The sequence below is a fragment of the Orcinus orca genome, chromosome 12 (assembly GCF_937001465.1).
Source record: "Orcinus orca chromosome 12, mOrcOrc1.1, whole genome shotgun sequence".
Taxonomy (NCBI): domain Eukaryota; kingdom Metazoa; phylum Chordata; class Mammalia; order Artiodactyla; family Delphinidae; genus Orcinus; species Orcinus orca.
Genome location: NC_064570.1, coordinates 31,038,990 through 31,059,622, shown reverse-complemented (window position 1 = coordinate 31,059,622; position 20,633 = coordinate 31,038,990). Strand labels below are relative to the sequence as shown.

Sequence of the window (20,633 nt, the reverse complement as noted above, 5' to 3'; positions counted from 1 at the left end):
TTTCCCGAAGGTCTTATGACCTTTTAGAAAGTTCATGCCTTCACACACCCTCCGACGGTGTTATTGTGTGGTCGGCAAACTTAGAAAAAGCTCAGTTTTTATACTTTATCACAAACAATCAAAGACCTGAACCACTACACTTGGGGTTTCCTTCTAGGATTTTATTCTAGGTGTAGAAATGACCTCTTTAAACTGGCGCTAGATCTAAAGTAGGGCTCAGAATTGATTTCCAGTTCAGGTCGGCATTTGCTGTGGACTGAACTTTGTGGGTAGAGCGAGTTACGGGTTGGACTTTTAGTGAAAGGGACCAACAAGCCAATTAGAGAAAAGGTGCTCTTCTGTGAGATTTTTGTAATATAAACGCATAAAAAGATATGAAAAGCATGAAAATCTTAAAATGTTATGCAGTAGCCGTTAACTAGTGTGAATATGTTTACAGTTGTTGAGGGAATGAAATGATGAAGACCTTGTAGGTGTATGCTGAGGGCGGGAGTTTTTTTTTTTTTTTTTTTGCCGTACGCGGGCCTCTCACCGCTGGAGCCTTTCTAGCTGCGGAGCACAGGTCCCGGACGCGCAGGCCCAGCGGGCATGGCTCACGGGCCCAGCCGCTCCGAGGCACGCGGGACCCTCCCGGACCGGGGCACGAACCCGCGTCTCCTGCATTGGCAGGGGGACTCTCAACCACTGCGCCACCAGGGAATCTCCAAGGGCGGGAGTTTTTGAGATGCATTTATAAAGGGGGACCTGTAGGGGATTGTCAGCGTCAAAGAGAAAGGATTCACACCCCAGCTCCTTTAGTGTCTGGCCTTGCAACTGAGGATGCTGACGGCGTACTTTAAGATGTTTGTGGAGTTTACTGTCTTCTTACATTCCTTTTCAGATATTATTAACTTTAATCCATTACTCTCTAGTAATTTGGGTTATACTTTAGTTTCTGTTTTAACGATGTGGAAACCAAAGCATGGAGGTCAGGTGACTTGTTGACAGCTCTCAACATTTCTCCAGCTGTAAGATGTTTCTATTTTTAGTAGCCAGGCCAGGACTGACATGGATGATGGGATTGACTCTTTCTACTAGTTCTTGGGGAATATACCTACTATATACCTAGTAGAGTGAATAAAAGAGAATCTTTCTCAGTAAAGTTGTACTTGGTTATCCAAATAGGAAACTACATTTTGTGTGACAAAGGGCAGACTATCCTTTTTCTCTTCTATTGGTCTTTGATGAAGGCATTTGCTGAAGTGCACATATATTTGAATATTAGTGTATACTTCATGTATGGTTTTATAATATATTTTAAATGTGTGCATTGTTTCCTTATAAAAGTAATATTAATTCTGTTTAAAACACTTGAATAGCAGAAATATATTGAGTGCAGCTCTGTCAGCCTTTTCATATATAATTGTAAACATAGCGCAAGTGCATAAGTAGTCTTATATCTGCTTTTCAAAAGGTCAGTACAGGTATCCCCTGCTTTTCAGAAGTTCACGTTATGTCACTTTGCTTTTACATTTATGAAAGACCTGCATTAGCACCTGTTTTCACTAATCAAAAGAAATCCTAACAGGATTTTTCAACCAAAGATAATTGCTTCTTCACTTGACGTCATTTTGGCTTAGCAAATTTTTTGTAGGAAGGCTCTGCTTTCAGATAGCAGGGAATCCTGTATTTGTTACGAACTTTTTTCAGCTGTTGTAGTCTTCCTAGCCATTATTCTTAGTTGTCATTATAGTGAGTATCCTTTGTTTAACCATTTCCCTATTATTAGGCATTTAAGTTGTTAAACTTTTTCTTTTTTGTTTAAACAGAGCTGAGGTGAATCTATTTTAACAAGTATGATAGACTCCCAGATATCTATCTGGTATCTGTTGGGGTAAGAAGAAAATTCTATGGCTCCTGATTGCTTTCTGAAAGGATTGCCTCAGTTTACAGTGCTATAAACTACGTATGTGAACTTTCCAGCAGGGCATGTTGCTGGAAAGGGTGGGTTTTGGCCATTGAGTAACTGAATTCAAATTCTAGCCCCAAGACCTACTAGCTGTAACCTGAGGCAGGTTACTTAATCGGCTAGGGTGAAAATGAGTATAATAAGAGTACTGCCTGATAGCATGGTTAAATGAGTTACTGTCTGTAAAGTGCTTCCAGCTGTGCCTGGCATAGGAACGAGCTCAAATGTTAGCTGTTGTTGTTACTACTAGTAGTAGTTAACCAGTTTCACCTGTCTTTATAGTATTAATGCACTTAGCAGTACTTTTATTTGGATTTGTACAAAAGATAGAATTTTATTTTAACTATAGTTAGACCAGATTTTAAGTACTTAAAATGGTGAATTTATAGTTTAAATGCTTTATTTAAAGGTTGGTTATTTTAAGGCAGTTTTCCCAAAGCAACATATTTGCACTTCTGTAAAAGAAAGTGTAGTTATGATGGCTGTGTTGAATTCAGGTCTGCCAGCCTTTGCCCAAACACTAGAGCTTAGAGAACTGGAGGAAGTCTTCCAGATATGAGTCCTGCTGAGAAACATTGTTCTATAGAATGGCCAGCAGTTCTTTCAAGAGTTACTTGAAAGTGGTATTCTTTTTTCTGAGTTAATAATTCATATCTACAAAAAGGTTTTCAACTATTCTGTAATTTAATAGAACAAAATTTGTATTTCAAGTTCTAGATGCTTGTTGATTTTGACATACCATTGTACTCAAGAGTTTATTTATTTTAAAAATTAAAAATCTTTTAAAAAAGATTTTATTGGCATATAGTTGATTTACAGTGTTGTGTTAGTTTCAGGTGTGCAGCAAAATGATTCAGTTATACATATACATATCTTCATTCTTTTTCAGATTCTTCACCCTTATAGGTTATTACAGAATATTGAGTAGAGTTCCTTGTGCTATACAGTAGGTCCTTGTTGGTTATCTATTTTATATATAGTAGTCTGTGTATGTTAATCCCAAGCTTCAAGAGTTTACATGTACTTTATTTAACAAGATGGGGAATGATGTTGAGCAAGTCATGTTATACTTCAATTTTTATTTTTATGTCAAATAGAATATCATTTATTCTGTGAAAATGAATCTGTGATGTGCTAAGGATGCCATTAAACACCAGGAATTATTTTTAGGAGCACTGAGATAGCTGTGTGGCCATGGAGCTTGAGTAATTTATTAACCACTCCCAAATGGGTACTTACCTTTGTTGTTCAGTACAAGTGTATTGAGCACCTCCTGTGAGTTGGACACTGTGCTAGGCATTGAGGAATCAAAGGAGGATAAGACGTAGCACTTAAGGAACTTAGAGTAGGGCGACCATACAGACAGATAGGGGTGTAATTGGAAAAGTTCCCCGTTTCACTTTTCAAAGGAGCCCTGGTTTGGGCTGTAAATTATCTGGTCACTTTAGCTTAGAGTCTAATGGAGAAGACATGTAAGTGGACATCTATAACATGATGTATTCATGCTGTGATTGTATGTGGAAGGAGATTGGATTACCTCACTCAGCCCTGAGCTGGTCATCAGGAAAGATTTCCCTGCCAATAGACGATTAATCAGAGTTTTTACTTTTAAGTTGATTGTTCTCAACTGTTAACATAATTTCTTAGTCTGGCACAGAATCAAGGTATGGAATAAGTGAAAGGGGAGCAGTGGTTTTCAAACTTCATTGCACGTTAGAGTCACCCTGCGAGGCTTTATACAAGTACAAGAGGCTGGCCTCATTTCCAGAGATTCTGATTTAGGTGGCCTGGGGTGAGACCCAGATGTTGATCATTTAAAAAAGCTCTTCAGGTGATTCTAACGTGCAACCAAGCTTTAGAATTTTTCAACTAGGACAACCTTGTCATCTAATAGATGAGATAACTACTAGGGCCTAGAGAATTCACACGACTTGCCCAGGATCACAAGTGAGTGGCAGGTCCAATACTAGAATATCTGTCTCCTGATTTTTTAAAAAAATATTTACTTATTTATTTGGCTGTGCTGGGTCTTACTTGCGGCACGGGAGATCTTCGTTGCCGCATGCGGGATCTTTAGTTGAGGTATGCGGGATCTTTAGTTGTGGCATATGGGACCTAGCTCCCTGACCAGGGATTGAACCTGGGCCCCCTGCATTGGGAGCACAGAGTCTTAACCAGTAGGCCACCAGGGAAGTCCCTGTCTCCTGATTTCTAGTCCCAAACCCTTTCTTTTATAGTAGCCAGCTTGCCTTGCATGTTACCCAAACACCACTATTATCACCGTTGTCACTGCTCGATTGTCCTTTTGGTATAGCCAGAGTGATCCACATAGCACTTGTTCTCTAATTGTTGTTGATTAATTGGTTAAGATAAGGTGAACATTTAATTGTTTCAACAACATTTTTCATTTAAAAATGACTAAATTTAATTCATCATGTTATTTAATTCTTCATCTTGCCTTCAAAACATGAGCATAGAATTCAGCCTTCCTTCCCCATTCCACATATTGCCAAGAATCCAGTATATTTCCAAGTGGCACTTTGGAGCTAGTATTGAGATGTCACTGTTAAATGGGCCAATTTAATATCACTAATTTCTCCCCTCCTCAGCTTTATTGAGGTACAATTGGCAAATAAGACTGTATATATTTAAAGTGTACAGTGTGATGATTTGATAGAAGTACACATTGTGAGATGATTGCCACAATCAAGTTAATTAACGCATCCACACTTCACTTTTTTTTTTTTTGGTGAAAATGCTTAAGATCTCTCTTAGCAAATTTCAAGTATACAGTACAGTATTTATTAACTCTAGTCACCATGCTGTACATTAGATCCTTAGAATTTATTACTAAGTTCTTAGATTAAGAGTAAAATAGAAAAACGAAAGTTGGGTTTATTTCATTTTGTCCAGATTTTCATTCAGCTTTGTGCACTTGTAACTGCACAAATACTCTTTGTTGCTAGCTTTTAAGTGTAAGCAACATGGTCAGTGATGATATTTTCTGCATAGCTGCATGTGCCCCAAAATATAAAGATATGTGTTGATCTATTAAAACTGTTGTTTAAATATAAGCTGCATTTGTATTTTTCAATGCAAGTGTAAACATAGAAAGGAAACATTTACTTGTTCTCACGTTTCAAATAGTTGTGAGTTTGATTAGATTTAAAGTAAACTAACATTTGTTGAACACCTGCGTGCCAGGCACTCATACTCAATAAGGTTTGAACTGTAATATAAATAAATAGCATTATTAAGAATGTACTATTAATTTTTTTGATTTTGGTATTGAACATGATTAGCTGATATACAAAAAGCAACAACAAAAAGGTTTTATTGTCATTTTTTGCTTTTATCTAGAAAATAGGGGTGTGTGTGTGTAACTAATATTAGAGATTACCCAAATTGCAATAAAAATTTAGTTTTTTTTTGTTTATGTTAGCTATGACCTATCAGGATATTTATTATCTTGTATATTGAAGCCATATTCTTAATGGAGTGTGTTTTTTTAAGGCCTGATATATGAAAATAGAGGATTACAGCAGAATGAAATAAATGACTTCTTTAATATTGTTAGTGGTAAATTAATCTTTACTCAATATATAGAGTAGAAATTATATAAGTATCCCAGGATTTTGTTCAGTTCTAGTTCAAACAACATTTGTGTCTGTCAATAAAAGCATGGAGAATAATAGTACTGGGGAGACCACCTACTGATAAACTTAGCAATTGACTATCAGTTTGAACAGACACCCTCTTTCCCTTAACCTCCTCCCAACGAATATGATTGTTCCACCCATAAAAACAAAACAAAACAAGGACCAGATGTGAAATGTGGCTCTAATATTAATATGTATCCATGGGAGAGCTGTCGGGAAACTGTAAGATCTTTTTGCTTTTTAACCATTGAATTTCTAGAAAAACGTATTTAGAGCTATGTGTTTTTAACGTTTGAATTTCCAATGTTAATATAATAATGGAGAGAAAAAAATTTAAGTCTTTATGAAGAAAAAAGTAAAAGTCATAGCTTGTACAGATGAGAACAGATAAGTGATATTGTTAAAAAATACACATGAAAAAGACTGCTAAAACCTTGTTGGCTTGTTTTCAAAAGGTATGTGAAAAACTGTAGTTTTAGAATTAAGAAAATGCAGCTATAAAGGATCTTGAGGCTTGCTGATTAACTCAACTTCATTTAACCCTGAGTTGAGTACTGTGCTTCAGAAAATTATTAAAGCTGTTTAACATAAAAATGCATTTATAAAAATGGAGAATATGGTATAAATATTTATATAAATAGCTGTACAATATATTTGAATACCAGTTTTAGCATTTCTTAACAGATGTTAATTTATATTGAGTTCAGTTAGTTGAGTTATTGTAGCTTAGGATATGAGTTAAAATAAATAAAATAATATACTTTTCTTTTTGTGATGTTAAAGGAGGAATAAATTCCAATGAGTGTGAAAATGTGTCAAGAAAAAGGGAAATGTCAGAAGAATCTGAAGCCAACACAGTGGATTCTCTGGTAGATTTGCCATTTGCTACTATCGATATTATAGATGATTGTGGAAGTAAGTACTTTATTAAATAAATATGTGTTTAGAAGCAATGAATAGTAAATTTAGTGATACATATATTTTTTTCTTAATAATTACTTCACCTTAAGTACTTGTCATGTTTTTGAGTTTGGGTTGTTAATTAATAATTGTCAGTTGGTAGTCTATTGATAAAACTATCACAGATAATATTAAGGCATTCTCACAGAATTTGGGGCCAGATCATTCTGGAGTTTATAAGCTACTTCAGAAAACAATGGGCCACAACATTCCATGGTTTATAACCACCTCAGTTATTCTGGACCTACTGCTAATTCAGCAGTACCCATTCATCTAACAGATGTTTACTGGCCAAAATGATATGTATTGGAATATAAATAAATACATAAAAATATAAGTAAAGGTAAGTAAAATAAATAAATATATATATGAAATAAAATATACAAATGTATGTAAAAAGAAAATCTTTCAGAAATGTTGAGGAAGCAGTACAACCTGAACCACACCTTTGGCCCTGTAGGTTGAGTGTTTTCTGGGAGAGAATCCAGCATTAGTGAGTTGCTGACCTGGACCTGGATGAGTCTGTTCTCTTTACAAGCGGAAGGGTCGTTGGTCAATTGGTTAGAAACCCAGTAAACCATCCAGAGGTTTGAGATTGCTGTGAATCCTGCCTCTGAAGGTTGAGTGGGAGCGTGCAATGGAGAGTCTTTCATTCTACTGCTGATAGGAATAACTTAGAATGCTTCCCAGAGTGTAAAAATTTGTGGAGAGCTTTAGTTTAATTGACTCTACTCTCTTAAGATAATCACAGCCCTTAACTATGAAGCCACACTTAAATCAAGGTTCAAAACGGAGTAGTTCAGTGATTTTTTTTTTTTTTTTGTCGCATGTCTTTCCTAAATGTGGCATTCAGTTCTCCTCACTGAAATTACTGTAATCCTTATTTTAGCTCACAGAATTCTAGGTCTAACCTTATAATTATTGAAGATTTTAGAGATATGGGAAATTATCATTTTATTCCTTATTCATTAGCTAATACTATTAAGTAGTATATTAAAAAATACTTTGAATCTTAAGTATTTTAAAGTATCAATTGAAACCTCCCTTTACCTGGAAAAAAATTTTGTAACAGAAAAATGTGTATCAAATAAAGATTGAAACTCCGTACTTGGTATAGTAAGTGATTGTCCTGAGTCAATTTTTAAAAAAGGGTAAATTATATCCTGTACCTTTCTGTAATTTATTGGGGAAGCCTGTAATGCATATTTCAAATTTTATTGTGAAAGGACTTAAGGCAAGTATTTGTCCCAAATAATAAAAAATAATTGGTATCTGGCAAAGGGTGTAAAAGATAAAACTCAGTAAACAAATGTATGGAAAATTATTCAACTTCGTAAGTATCAAAGGATGCACGTCAAAATACAATTGTAACTTATCAGATTGGCAATATCTCTTAAAAATAATACTCTGATTTTAATGTTATATCTACATGGCTTCTGACAATGTACTGTTATAGCCCTTTTAGAATGGAGTTTGTTGGGATCTTGAGCAATGTTCATACATGGGGTAGAGTCACTCATGGAATTCCTACTATAAGGACATAGTCTTGTGGGAAGAAGTTTTATTTATAAATATGTGTGTCACAGTGTTTTTAAATAGTAAAAATATTGGGGAAAACCCAAGTGTCCTTTAGAGTGTGGTTGAATAAGCTATACTAGTGCCTTTAGACTACATAGTATGGAATTATATATTATAAAAATATTTCTGAAGACTGTGTAATAGTGAACATTTCCTATATAAAATGCAAAGTGAAAAAGTAGGGGGAAAATATATGTGCTGTTTGTTTACAATTGTGTAAATACTTTAGGTGATTTGTCACCAAAATTCACAGTGGTTGTGTTAAGATGGGAGGTGTCTGAGCAATTTCTTTTTTCCTTTTTCTAATCTTCAAATTTTATAAGTGCTCTTGATGCTTTTTTTTTTTTTTGTAAATTTATTTTTATTTATTCATTTTTGGCTGCATTGGGTCTTCGTTGCTGCACGCAGGCTTTCTCTAGTTGTGGCGAACGGGGGCTACTTGTGGTTGTGGTGCGCGGGCTTCTCATTGTGGTGGCTTCTCTTGTTGTGGAGCGCGGGCTCTAGGCGCACGGGCTTCAGTAGTTGTGGCACTCGGGCTCAGTAGTTGTGGCTCGTGGGCTCTAGAGTGCAGGCTCAGTGGTTGTGGCGCACAGGCTTAGTTGCTCTGCAGCATGTGAGATCCTCCCGGACCAGGGCTCGAACCCGTGTCCCCTGCATTGGCAGGCGGTTCTTAACCACTGTGTCACCAGGGAAGTCCCTGAATGCTCTTGATACTTTTCATGAAAAAATATGATTAAAGCTTTTAGTTGTGGTTAGAAACTTGCTTTTAAAGATGTAAGCTTCATCAATTCAGTAAACAGAGAACTAGAGAAACTCAGTTTTTTTTTTGATACTATCTACTAAGATATCACTAATAGTGTTAAAGTTAGGTGGTTAAAAGTGAGGGCTGTGGAGTCAGACTGTCAAGGGACAAAATTTGCTTCTACACTTTCCTATTGTGTACTTTGAACAAGTGTCTGGGCTTACTTTCATTATCTCTAAAATTGGTTTAATAATGGTAGTTATCTCATAGGGTTGTTGGGAAGATTCAGTTTGTTAATGCTGTCCTTACAGCAGTGTGTGGCACAAACTTGCCTCCGTAAATTTTTATTAATTTAATCTTACCAAAATTTTTTGCCCAAATATATTTGTTGAATTAAGTATTAAAATACTTGCCCTTTGAGAGCAGTATTTTATAATAATACCATTGAGTGCTTCTAGCACATCAGTAAATGATTTATTATTTCTTAATCCTCACAGTGAATGAGAGGGGTAAATTATTTTTTTAGAAAGTTTTAGTAACTTGCCAAAGATTATTCAGAGTAATTCTATGAAATATAGAAGGTAATATTCTAAGCTGTACACTTAAGTTTTAAGAATGGTTACTTCAAAGATTTTGACTGCTTAAGTAACAAGAAAAAAGGAAAAGAATATAAAAGCAAAATCGAATTCATTCTCAGCCTTTTGGCTAACAGCAAGTATGAAAACAATCCACCAACAATAACAGATGGACTACCTCATTACATTAATTTCTCCCATAATTCATTCCCTTGTAGTTTTTCGAGGGAATTAAACAAACTTTAGGAAAATTAGTTAATTTACATAAAATGACATATGTGGTGCTTTAGGTAAAAAAAAGCCAACTCATGGATGAGAGAGTTACAGCCTTTGTCAACAAGACCAGATTCATTAGAGCACATTAAAATGGCTACTGAAATCATTATGAAAATTAACAAATGTAATAAATTTATGGGATGCGTTTACAGGCTCTACTACAACTGATACTTTTTTTTTTTTTTTTGGCTAAACAATAAAGTTACTCAATAATCCAGTGAAAGATCCAGGGCATATTGCCAAAAGCTTTCTACATTTTGCTTCTATGGTCATTGATCTTTAATGTTTTTATTGTAAACTTGATATTACTTGAATACTTTGCTCATTGTATTTTCATACGCACTAAATAAAAAGTATAACAGTAAATTGTATTTTAGAACTTAGACTATGATTTAAAAGCTAGAAATAAAATGAAGTTCAGTAAGGAAAAGAGGGATTTTATACTCTGGCCATACAAATAAACTTGCAAATAAACCATACAAATAAACCTGCAAATGAAAGGCAAAGAAGCTATGCAAACAAGTGTCTAGCAAGTTGACCATAAATCATCAGGACTCACAGAAATAGAAAGACAAACTACTTATAATGGTATATTAAACTGTACTATAACAGTAAATACTCACAGAATTCTTTCCCCCTTTTTTGCCCAACTCACATCAGATAATTTTAAACTTTACCCTGTCTGTGATGCCTAACAAAAGAAAAATGTAGATAATCCAGTTCAGAGGGAAGTTTAATAGTTATTGATAAGAGAAAGCTAAGGGAATTTAGAAAAACCCTGTACTTCTTTATTTTTACCAGGAGGTTGCATTCTGAGTTGGGGGCTTTACTCTGTGTCATTCTCACAATACCAGAATTATTAGACCTATTTCACATTATAACTATTACCTTCAGAGATTATGATTTTCCTTCTCTGGATATCTGCAAAATGGACTTATGAAACATTTGAAATGGCAAAAATGAGTAGCTACAGACAGGAGGACACTTTAGTTTTAAACAGGTAATGTGTAAAACAAAATACTGAACACTCCAGTGGTCTTTTAAATACTGTTTTATTAAGTCTATTCCTCTTCTTAGTACTGTTATATTGAGTAAAATACAGCAAAAGTGTGTCTTATGTTCAAAGTAAGAAATAGATTTTACATTGCCACCCAATATACATATATATGTAAAAAACTGAAATTTCATTAAGTAATACATGTATCGTAAGCAGTGTACTGTTTACCATTCTGTCCTTTTGCTTTGCTTTCCTTTCATTCCAATCCATTCCATTCTAGTTATTAAAAAGTGCTTTTTTTTTTTTTTTGTCTTCTAAGGTGATTTCATAACCCACTAGTGGATTGATACTTGCAGTTTGAAAAAAGAAAAACTAGACTATAGACTTAGGATTCTATTTCTACTATGTTAATTTTGAGATAAACTAAAGGTTATAAAATCAGCTGGATTATTAGTTTGGACACCATTCTTTGTTTAATTTCACCATAAAATGTCCTAATTAGTACAGGTAGTAACAGTTGGTACCTTTATTCCAAATCACAGAAAACTAGAACCAGAAGAGACCCCTAGTTACTAGATTATGCAGCTTTTGTTCCTCCCATGCCCCTGGGTTTTTTTTTTTTTTAAATTTGATTATAGAAACTTTTAAGCATATTCAAAAGTAGAATAGTATAAATGAGCCTCATGTATTCATTACCTCTTCTTCACTGGATTATTTTGAGGTAAATCGCAGAGAGCTCATTTTTTCTGTAAATAATGCATATCCTTAAAAGATGAGGAATCTTATTAAGCATATAATAGTAAGCGTACTTGAAATATCCTTACTACATGAGAAAAATAATGGTAATTCCTAATGTCATCAAATACCTTGTCATATTCACATTTCTCTGATTGTATTGTAATTATTTATTTATTTATCTTTGACTGCGTTGGGTCTTCGTTGCTGCGCGCGGTCTAGTTGCAGCGAGTGGGGGCTACTCTTCGTTTTGGTGTTCGGGCTCCTCACTGCGGTGGCTTCTCTTGTTGCGGAGCACAGGCTCTAGGTGTGCAGGCTCAGTAGTTGTGGCATGCAGGCTTAGTAGTTGTGGCGCACAGGCATAGTTGCTCCACGGCATGTGGGATCTTCCCAGACCAGGGCTTGAACCCATGTCCCCTGCATTGGCAGGCGGATTCTTAACCACTGCACCACCAGGGAAGTCCCTGTATTGTAATTTTTAAAAAGTTGGTTTGATTTAGGAACCAAAGCCTATGCATTATATTTGATACATCTCTTCAGTCTCTTTTCTAGGAGATCTCTAGATCTCCTCCTCCTTTTGTTTTCATTTGTGTGTGTGTGTGTGTGTGTGTGTGTGTGTGCATGCACATGTGCACGTTTATCATTGAAGAAATCAAGTTGTGTAGAAGTTTACTGTTATGGTCATTTGATGTTCAAATTGTCCCATCTTTGGCCTGTGGGGGAACTTTCAAACTGGCTCTGGAGACCTTCTGACATGATCCCAGGAGTCTTTGAATTTCTAGCCTTCTCTTGTACATTTTATCCCCCAAACCTAGAATTAGCTATTTCTCCATGGATTGGCCAGATTTTTAAGTTCTCAGATAAAGAAATGAAGTAAATTGATGGAAAGATGCTTGTTGGAAGACTAGTCTTTGGGTCAGTGCCCTTTCACTATCTAGTGCTGCCTCTGCTGCATTGCTGGTTGTCTTCCCAGCAGCCATTTCCACTCCCCCTTTTCCTTTTGTAGATTACTTTTATGCAAAGGCATAGGCTGATAACTGTCAGATACCCCTGCAGTGGAAGCACAGAGTCTTAACCACTGGACCACCAGGGAAAGTCCCTAAGTCAATGTTTAAATGTTCCTATGAGGTAGCTATTATTATTATCCTCACGTTAGAGAGGAGGAAACTTAGGTCAGGAGAACTTATGTGACTTATCTAAGGTCACACAGCTAGTGTGTGGAGCCAGGATTCCAGCCCAGATTATGTTAAAAATGGTTTCCTTTTCCAGAGTGCCAGTTTACTAACAGCAGATGGAGGTGGGCTAGGAATGTATTTTAGAAGTGGATTTAAAATATGTGGTACTTCATTAGCATATTTTGTGGCTTTTGTTTAAAATTAGTACATTTAATTCATGTTACTACAATCAATGGTAGGACTATTTCTTATATATCTGAAATTACAAGCAGCTCAGTGTATTGATTTGATTTTCCATATGAAAAAAGCTGCATGGGAAATAAAACCCAGTGGCATCTTATGAAGCAATTCAGATAATGCTCGTAATACAGAGAATGCTACGAACTTTTTAAAAGTTCTGACAAGCTCACAGGTACAAAAGAAGCTAATAATTTATATTTCAAATATGTGTTCTCTGTGAAGATATATCATTTTAACCATGTTAATCATTATGCATATTGTTGAGAAATGTAGTAGAGAAATGGTTGCACAAACAGACTGGGTAATTTTGCCTTAACTCATTATGATACAGTCAGACTTATTACCCAGATCACCTTGCTCTTAATTTACCCCTGTCTTAAGTCTTTTTCTAGGGCTCACAGATATGTTAATCCTAGAAAGAAAGCATGTCTATTCCCACAGACTCTTAATTTTTAAATTTTAAACGTTTTCTACTATTTTTCTTAGAAGTTAGCATTAAAGTATTATTTGCAGCATTCATTTAAAAATTGTTTACTATTAATATTTCAAAGAACAACAGAATAAGGACATTTCCTTCCGCTCTTTGGTTTTGTGTGCAGTAGTAACTACTCATCTAGAACTGCGAGAGGGAAGCAGTTTGCTCCAGTAGAAAGTACACTAGAAGGAGACCTTTAAAAGGTCTAGACACCAGGCTTGACTCTGTGACATTGAGCTGCTTTAAAAAGGTTTTCTTCTCTTCTCTTCTCTTTCATCGTATGTAAAATAAGGAGTTTAGTTAGATGCACATGGGCCTTGTGCTCTTGGTCACTATGGTCTGTTAGAGTTGATCCCAAAGATGAAACCAACTTCATAGGACTGAATGTAAGGCAAGGTGCTTCCTCCCTCATCTCCCTCTTTCCAAAATCATACCTCAGAATATACAATTATATTTGAATTTTTCAAAGTCTCTCTGATGTACTGTATTTTGAACAGTAAGCTACTGTTCAAGAAGGCACACCTGAAAAAAAAATTAATGGTAGTTTTGCACGAGTAGGGAAGCCCCTCATAGAATTTGTAAAAGAGACAATGGCATTTCACGCTGATTTGGAAATTACTTCTGGGGGTATAGCTTCATAATAAGAGTTGTTGGGTGTTGGAAATGTCTTTTGAAGATGACCTTAAAAAGCATGCTAAGTGTTTCTCAAGTTATCTATGGTCAAGGACCATTTTTTTTCTTTAATTTCTTACTTGTTGCTGGCTGATACTTTTGTAAAATATAATAAAACATGAATTATTAGCAAAAAGGTGTTAAAGAAAAAGATCTATAAAATAGAAGCCAGACTTTGACAGACAAAATTACTTTGCCTAATTGCTCTGAAAGTTTATAAAGCATTCTCTCAGTTTCTGGAACAAATGGTTTGTAGTGTGACACTGGCCATGAACCAAACTTTGAATGGCACTGCTGCAAGTGCTTTTGTTGTAAAAGTTACAAATATACATATACAGGATGGATGAAAAAGTGATTTTTCCTAGCATCATGAAAATTGTGGCAAGGGGAAGAGAATGGTGGTTAGTTATGCTTTAGATCAGAGGTCAGTGAACCCATGGCCCATGGGCCACATCTATCTGCTTTGTAAATAAATTTTTATTAGAAAACAGTTGTACCCATTCATCTGTGTTTTGTCTATAGCAGACTTGGGTAGTTTTGACTAAGACCATACGATCTGCAAAGCCTAAAATATTTATTATGAGGTCTTTGGCAGAAGAGTTTGCCAATTCCTATTTTAGATTTGAAAATGACAGTTAAGAATGATTGCTACTTGTATAGTGCTTGTTTTTTTTCTGATTATATTATCTTTGTTTAAATGCATTAGACATGTTGTTTGACTTTTTTTCTCTAGTCACTGATGTACCTCAGATAAATTTGGAGAGAAGTAAAGAAAAGGAATGGAACAATAAAGATAAAATAAAGAAGAGGAAAAAAAAGCAAAAAGATGGTCAACCCAACTATTTCCTATCCATTCCGATCACCAACAAAGAGGTGCTATTTTTTTAAAAAATTATTTTTACTAAGTTTATTCTAAATTATATTTAAGGTACACTAAATGCTCATAAGCCCATTTGCTCTCAGCTTTTAAGAGTCTTTGGTGGCATTTTTAGCTGGGCCACACAGGGAATATAGAATATGTATAAACAGTAATTTTAAAAAACACTATTTAGGGCTTCCCTGGAGGCGCAGTGGTTGAGAGTCCACCTGCCGATGCAGGGGACACGGGTTCGTGCCCCGGTCCGGGAAGATGCCATGGAGCAGCTGGGCCCGTGAGCCATGGCCGCTGAGCCTGCGCGTCCGGAGCCTGTGCTCCGCAATGGGAGAGGCCACAACAGTGAGAGGCCTGCGTACCGCAAACAAAAACAAACAAATACTATTTAAACAATCATATTTAAACAATAATTTTGCAAAAGCCACTTGAAAAAGTGTTTCCAGGTAGCATGTCAAGCTCCTTTCTAAGTGTTTGTTCATCATAGTGGAGGAATCTTTCAGAAGCAGAGAGCTGGTAAAAAAAGATTCTGAAATCTCTGTGGGAAAAGTAAACTGGGATTTCCTGCTGCTTAGTCCAGTTCATGGTAATGATTATTGCAACGTAGTTTCTTTAAAAATTACTCATTGTTGTACCAACTTAATAGTGCATGATAAACTCGGTAGAAATCTATTAAAAGTCTGAAAAATTAATGTGGCATCGGTAATAGGAAATGGGACCAGCCAACTGGCCCACACTAAGAAACCCTTACATGTGACTGAGAGAGAAAACTGCAGTATCTAAGACCTCTAGAGCAGTGAGTTAGGAATTAAAAATGCCTTAGGAAAGAACACCTTATTCGGATGACTGACTGTTTTTATATCTTGGCCCAATTTCATATATCTTAAGAGCTAGATCTGAATTTCTGTTTGATTGTGGGCTCTGATCTCTTAACTGGGCATGTTTTCAGGTTGCTTTTCCCTTTATTTAACTAAAATGTTTCTACACAATGCTAGTGAATTTTTAAAGATCAAAGCAAATGAAATTGAAATCAAAGAAATAAATATCAAAGAAAAAAATAAATTCTTTTAGGACACTCTAGGAAGTATCTAGTCTGTGAGATACAGTTTAGTTGGGGAGAGAAACACATAAAAAGAGAAATGGTATTACCTAGCAATACAGGATTTTAGAATTTGATACAGTAAAGAATCAGACTTTGGTTTTACTGGTACGTAGTGGCGGGTTAACAGTAAAATAGCCCTTAAAAGTGTTTAGCTGATGCAAAGTTTAATGCAATCAGAAATTATGTATTAAAATACTTGTGAGTTATTTGGACAGGTTTTCTCTGAGATTTAGGATCACGTGTACCTATGGGAATGAGAAGAGAGCAGGAAGCCACAGGTGGTGCTATTTAAGCAAGCAGTCAGACGGAGGCCAGGTCCTAAGGAAACTGCCTGTGAAACAGGCCATGTGATGTCCCCAAGGGCACATGATTTCTGATTGGAAGAGACGCCAGGTTCCTTCTTTTGATTTCTTGCTTAGAGATTGTTTCACTCCAGCGTCTGTGAGTGTAGAAGTTGGGTGAGCCCTTCTCTAAGTTGCTTTGCTGAGGTCCTTCCTTTCCTCTTGCTCCCTGCCTGCCTCTGTTCTTGGCCCTGCTGGTCAGAGCAGCAGCTCTGCAACCCCTCTGAGCCTGCCCCAGCCGCTTCCAGCCCTGTGCCGGCTTCCCGCCTCCTCCATTGAAGACTGGTGGGGTGATGTGCTGGGATAGGGCTGGCAGGGAAGGGGACCAAGGGGAAAGAGGGTGGAGAGATTCTTTTCTTCTGCTACTTATTTCAGGATTCAGGCTGCAAAGATGAGAGGAGGGGATGAGAGAACTGTTTGCAACCCTTAGTTCTCACCCCGCAAGCTGCTTTGTTTCACCCTGTAACCTTTGTTTCTGCTTCTCAACTTCTTGGAGGTTCTGTAGAAAGTGAGGAGAGTACAGGCTTTGGAACCTGACAGACCTTGTTCGGATACCAGCTGGATTACAAACTGCACTGTGGATGTAGGTCAGGTTACTTAATTGCTGTAGTTTCGGTGTCTTCAGTTGTTAAATGGAGGTGATAATGATTATTTTCTAAATCCAAATCTGGACACATCCCCTACATGCTTATCACTTCAGTATTTTCCCATTGTTGTTAGGATGAAGACAGAGGCTTTACCATATTCTAGAAGGTTCTACATGGCTTGGCCTTTTCCACCTCAGCCCTCGTTCCTTCTGCTTGAGCCCCTCTGGCCTTGCTTGAACTTGCCAGTTTCCCTCTGCCCTCTGGAAAGCCTTCTCTGGCTGGGAGTTTACTTTCCTCTCCTTTTGATTTTGTTAATGCCAAAATCTCAGCTCAAACCTCTCCCACCCGTGACCACCCTGACTAGGGCAACCCCTTCCCCCCGCAAAAAAAACCAAAAAAACCCCAACAAAACACAACACTTTCATGGCTTTCCTTTTGTCATTTGTCATCCTTGAAATTTGACACTTGTTAATCTTCCTCACAAAGTTTTTCAGGTCGTTCCCAGTACCTAGAACGGAGTTTGGCAAGAGTAGGTGCACACACACAAAATATTGTCATTTCGGGGTGGAAGGTGTGTTTCTGGCATACCAAATTCCAACCAGAACGTTTATAAATAATAAGTACAGTGTTACAAATGCTGGTTTTATAATATAGGTTCAATGGCACTTTGTTTTCCAGGGGGTAGGGTGACTTGTAATAGTGGGGCACACAAGCTTCAAGTAACCTGGAAACCAAAGAATTTAATATTTCCCTCTCAAGAGACTTATTTGTGGGTAACAGAAAGCTTAATGCAAATATGGGGAGGAGGGCTAGGAATAGGACAAGATTAGGAGATACTTTTTTTTTTTTTGCGGTATGCGGGCCTCTCACTGCTGTGGCCTCTCCCGTTGCGGAGCACAGGCTTCGGACGCGCAGGCTCAGCAGCCATGGCTCACGGGCCCAGCCGCTCCGCTGCATGTGGGATCTTCGCCGACCGGGGCACAAACCCGTGTCTCCTGCATCGGCAGGTGGACTCTCAACCACTGCGCCACCAGGGAAGCCCAGGAGATACTTTTCATATCTTTCGTATGAGCACCTTTTTTGTTTGTTTGTTTGAAAGTATCGAATGTTAATTTTCTGTTGAAACTACTTATGGGCTTTTGTGGGAAGGCCTGGGAAAAGGAGCAGCATTTATAACATTATTTCAATGGGAGACTGTATTCCAAGTTCCAATTAAGTGACCTGCAAACAAGCTTTTGGAAGCCAGCACATTGACAATGAGCTGCTCTACTTTTGGCCTCTACTTGTTGGCACCTAGTTTTAAAGAAAAAAGTATTCAGACTTATAAGGGTCTTTGATTTTTAAACACGTTATTAGACATTTGGAATGCTTTAGTTTTGGAAAATCATGATTTTCATATTTTTAAAAAATAGAATTGGAAAATGAATTAGAATGACTGCATAAAAATATCCTAATTGCATGCATGTGAAAGTATGTTTCTCCACTACCTGCAATTACACATTAGTTTAAAAATAAAAAGATGAGAAATTTAATGGCATTATAATAAATCCTAAATATTTCTTAACTGGCTAGAATTGCTTAATTATTAGTTCTGGGTGGATTTGCCCATATGTTGGTTTTGTATGCTTTCTTACGAGAGGTAATAATTTAAGGTAAGTCAACACGGAAAAATGCAAGGGAACAATCAGAAGCTGATTGAAATTAGGAGTGTATTAATTTTTTTGGTAAGATAATTGTTTTATACTAATGGAAAAATATGATGCTCTTTAGGGGTTTTAAAAGGCATTTACTACATTTAATTCTGTATTTCATCATTTTGTAATGTGAAAATTATTGGTCTTACGAAAAGATGAAAATGATTTGTGCATTCTGTTCCTTTCTGGGAAATGTAGTTGTGAAAATACTTGATATCATCATGTATGTTAAAATACAGAAAATTCTCCTATTTTAGGATGTTTTTAAAAGTTTTACTTATTGCTGTATCATTAAATTTTCAAGTTTTTTCCTTTGTGTAAACAATCAAGAAAAACGACTATATTCAGTTTTGAAGAAAAGTTAGGTAGCAAATTGTTGGGATAATTCTGTTAAATCTTAATGAGGCAGCAAATTTAGGAATAATTTATGTTAACAGCTTAGAAAAAATCCAAAAATAATGTCAAAAGATGAGGTCAAGGACATTCTCCTTCTGTGTGCTAGACTATAACTGCTCTCCCTCACGAACTAACTTGAAGGCTTTTTCTTTGAGCTCATGTATGGTTTGAATCAACTAGAAAGCTTAAAAGATAGAAAAATGAAATTTCTTCTTGTGTCATTTTTAGGCATGTGAAACATGGCTTAGTGGTGAGGTTTAGCAGATTCGTGTCTGTTTTTATTCTCTAAATACAAAGAAACTACTCAATGAATGAAATATTTAAGATTTTAATAAGCTTTTATTTTTTAAAGTTTCTTTTAATATTCTAGTTAAATATGGCTCTACAATATTAGGTATAAAAAATGTGCATTGTGCAATACTGCCAGTGGCTGGGGATTATGATGACAGATACGCTTTAAAGGCTTTGTAGAATTTTAAACAGGGACTGTAAAAATTAGTTTCCTTTGGCCTTTAATGACATTGGTACTTTAAAAAAAAATTATATTTATTTTTGACTGCGTTGGGTCTTTGTTGCTGTGCAGGGGCTTTTCTCTAGTTGCGGTGAGCGAGGGCTACTCTTCATTGTGGTGTACGGGCTTCTCATTGGGTGGCTTCTCTTGTTGCAGAGCATGGGCTCTAGGCGCGCGGGCTTCAGTAGTTGTGGCAGTCGGGCTCAGTAGTTGTGGCAGATGGGCTTAGTTGTTCCACGGCATGTGGGATCGTCACGGACCAGGGCTTGAACCCACGTCCTCTGCAGTGGCAGGCAGATTCTTAACCACTGTGCCACCAGGGAAGCCCGACACTGGTACCTTTTAAAATGGCATACAGAGAAGACTCTGAAGTAGTTTCGTTTTTTCTTTTTATCTTTTAAGAATATAATTAGTAATAAAATGCATTAAAATTTTTTTTAAAGATGATATCAAGGAATATGTAAATTGAGCTGGAGCATCAAAGCATAGTTAGAAATACATTACTTGATTAGATTATCTTTAGAATTTTCATAGATTAAGGTTAATTTTGCATTATAAGTACTGTATGACTTCAGAGCAATAGTCTTCAAAGTGTTTTACAAATTTTAATTTGCAGTTTTACAAGCTACTGGATAATTCAAAGATATGAATGGTCTAAAACTTTTTCACTAAATAGTAGGACATTGCACTAAAATGCGGAATATACAAATGGATGGAAATTTTTGAGCATTGTCCTGAATTTACATATAATTAGTATTTGAGCTTAGAATGAAGACTCAGTTTTTATGAAAATGCAGATACTCTACCACTAAGTGCAAGTGGCAAACCCCAGGTGTGACAATGAAAATGTCTTCAGGCATTGACAAATGTCCCCTGGGGTAGAGAACCACTGATTTTAATAATAGTGGCGGTGTTGCAGACCTTATATTAGGCAAATGGTGCAGAGCTTGCAAAGTGCTTTCCTGTAGCTTGTCTGCGTGACCTTTAACACATCCCTGTAAGTTTGGCAGTGCTTTACAATTGAAGAAACCAAGACTCACTGAGACTAGGTGACCTCTATGGGGTTCCACCCGCGGCAGACCTGGGGTAAAAATCCAGG

General features: G+C 36.5%; 1 protein-coding gene across 5 annotated transcripts in view; it reads left to right on the top strand.

Annotated features, from left to right (window-relative positions):
* AKAP7 (A-kinase anchoring protein 7) overlaps window positions 1-20,633 on the top strand; it is a 140,402-nt gene that overhangs the window by 567 nt on the left and 119,202 nt on the right. For all 5 annotated transcript variants that reach the window (XR_007470722.1, XM_033407201.2, XM_004263827.3 and 2 more), the window contains exons 2-3: window positions 6,391-6,522; window positions 14,766-14,905. Coding sequence is in view for 4 of the 5 variants with exons in the window: in XM_033407201.2 (XP_033263092.1) it covers window positions 6,391-6,522; window positions 14,766-14,905 (272 nt within the window). In the remaining variant the exon portion in view is untranslated. The remainder of the gene's footprint in view (window positions 1-6,390; window positions 6,523-14,765; window positions 14,906-20,633) is intronic.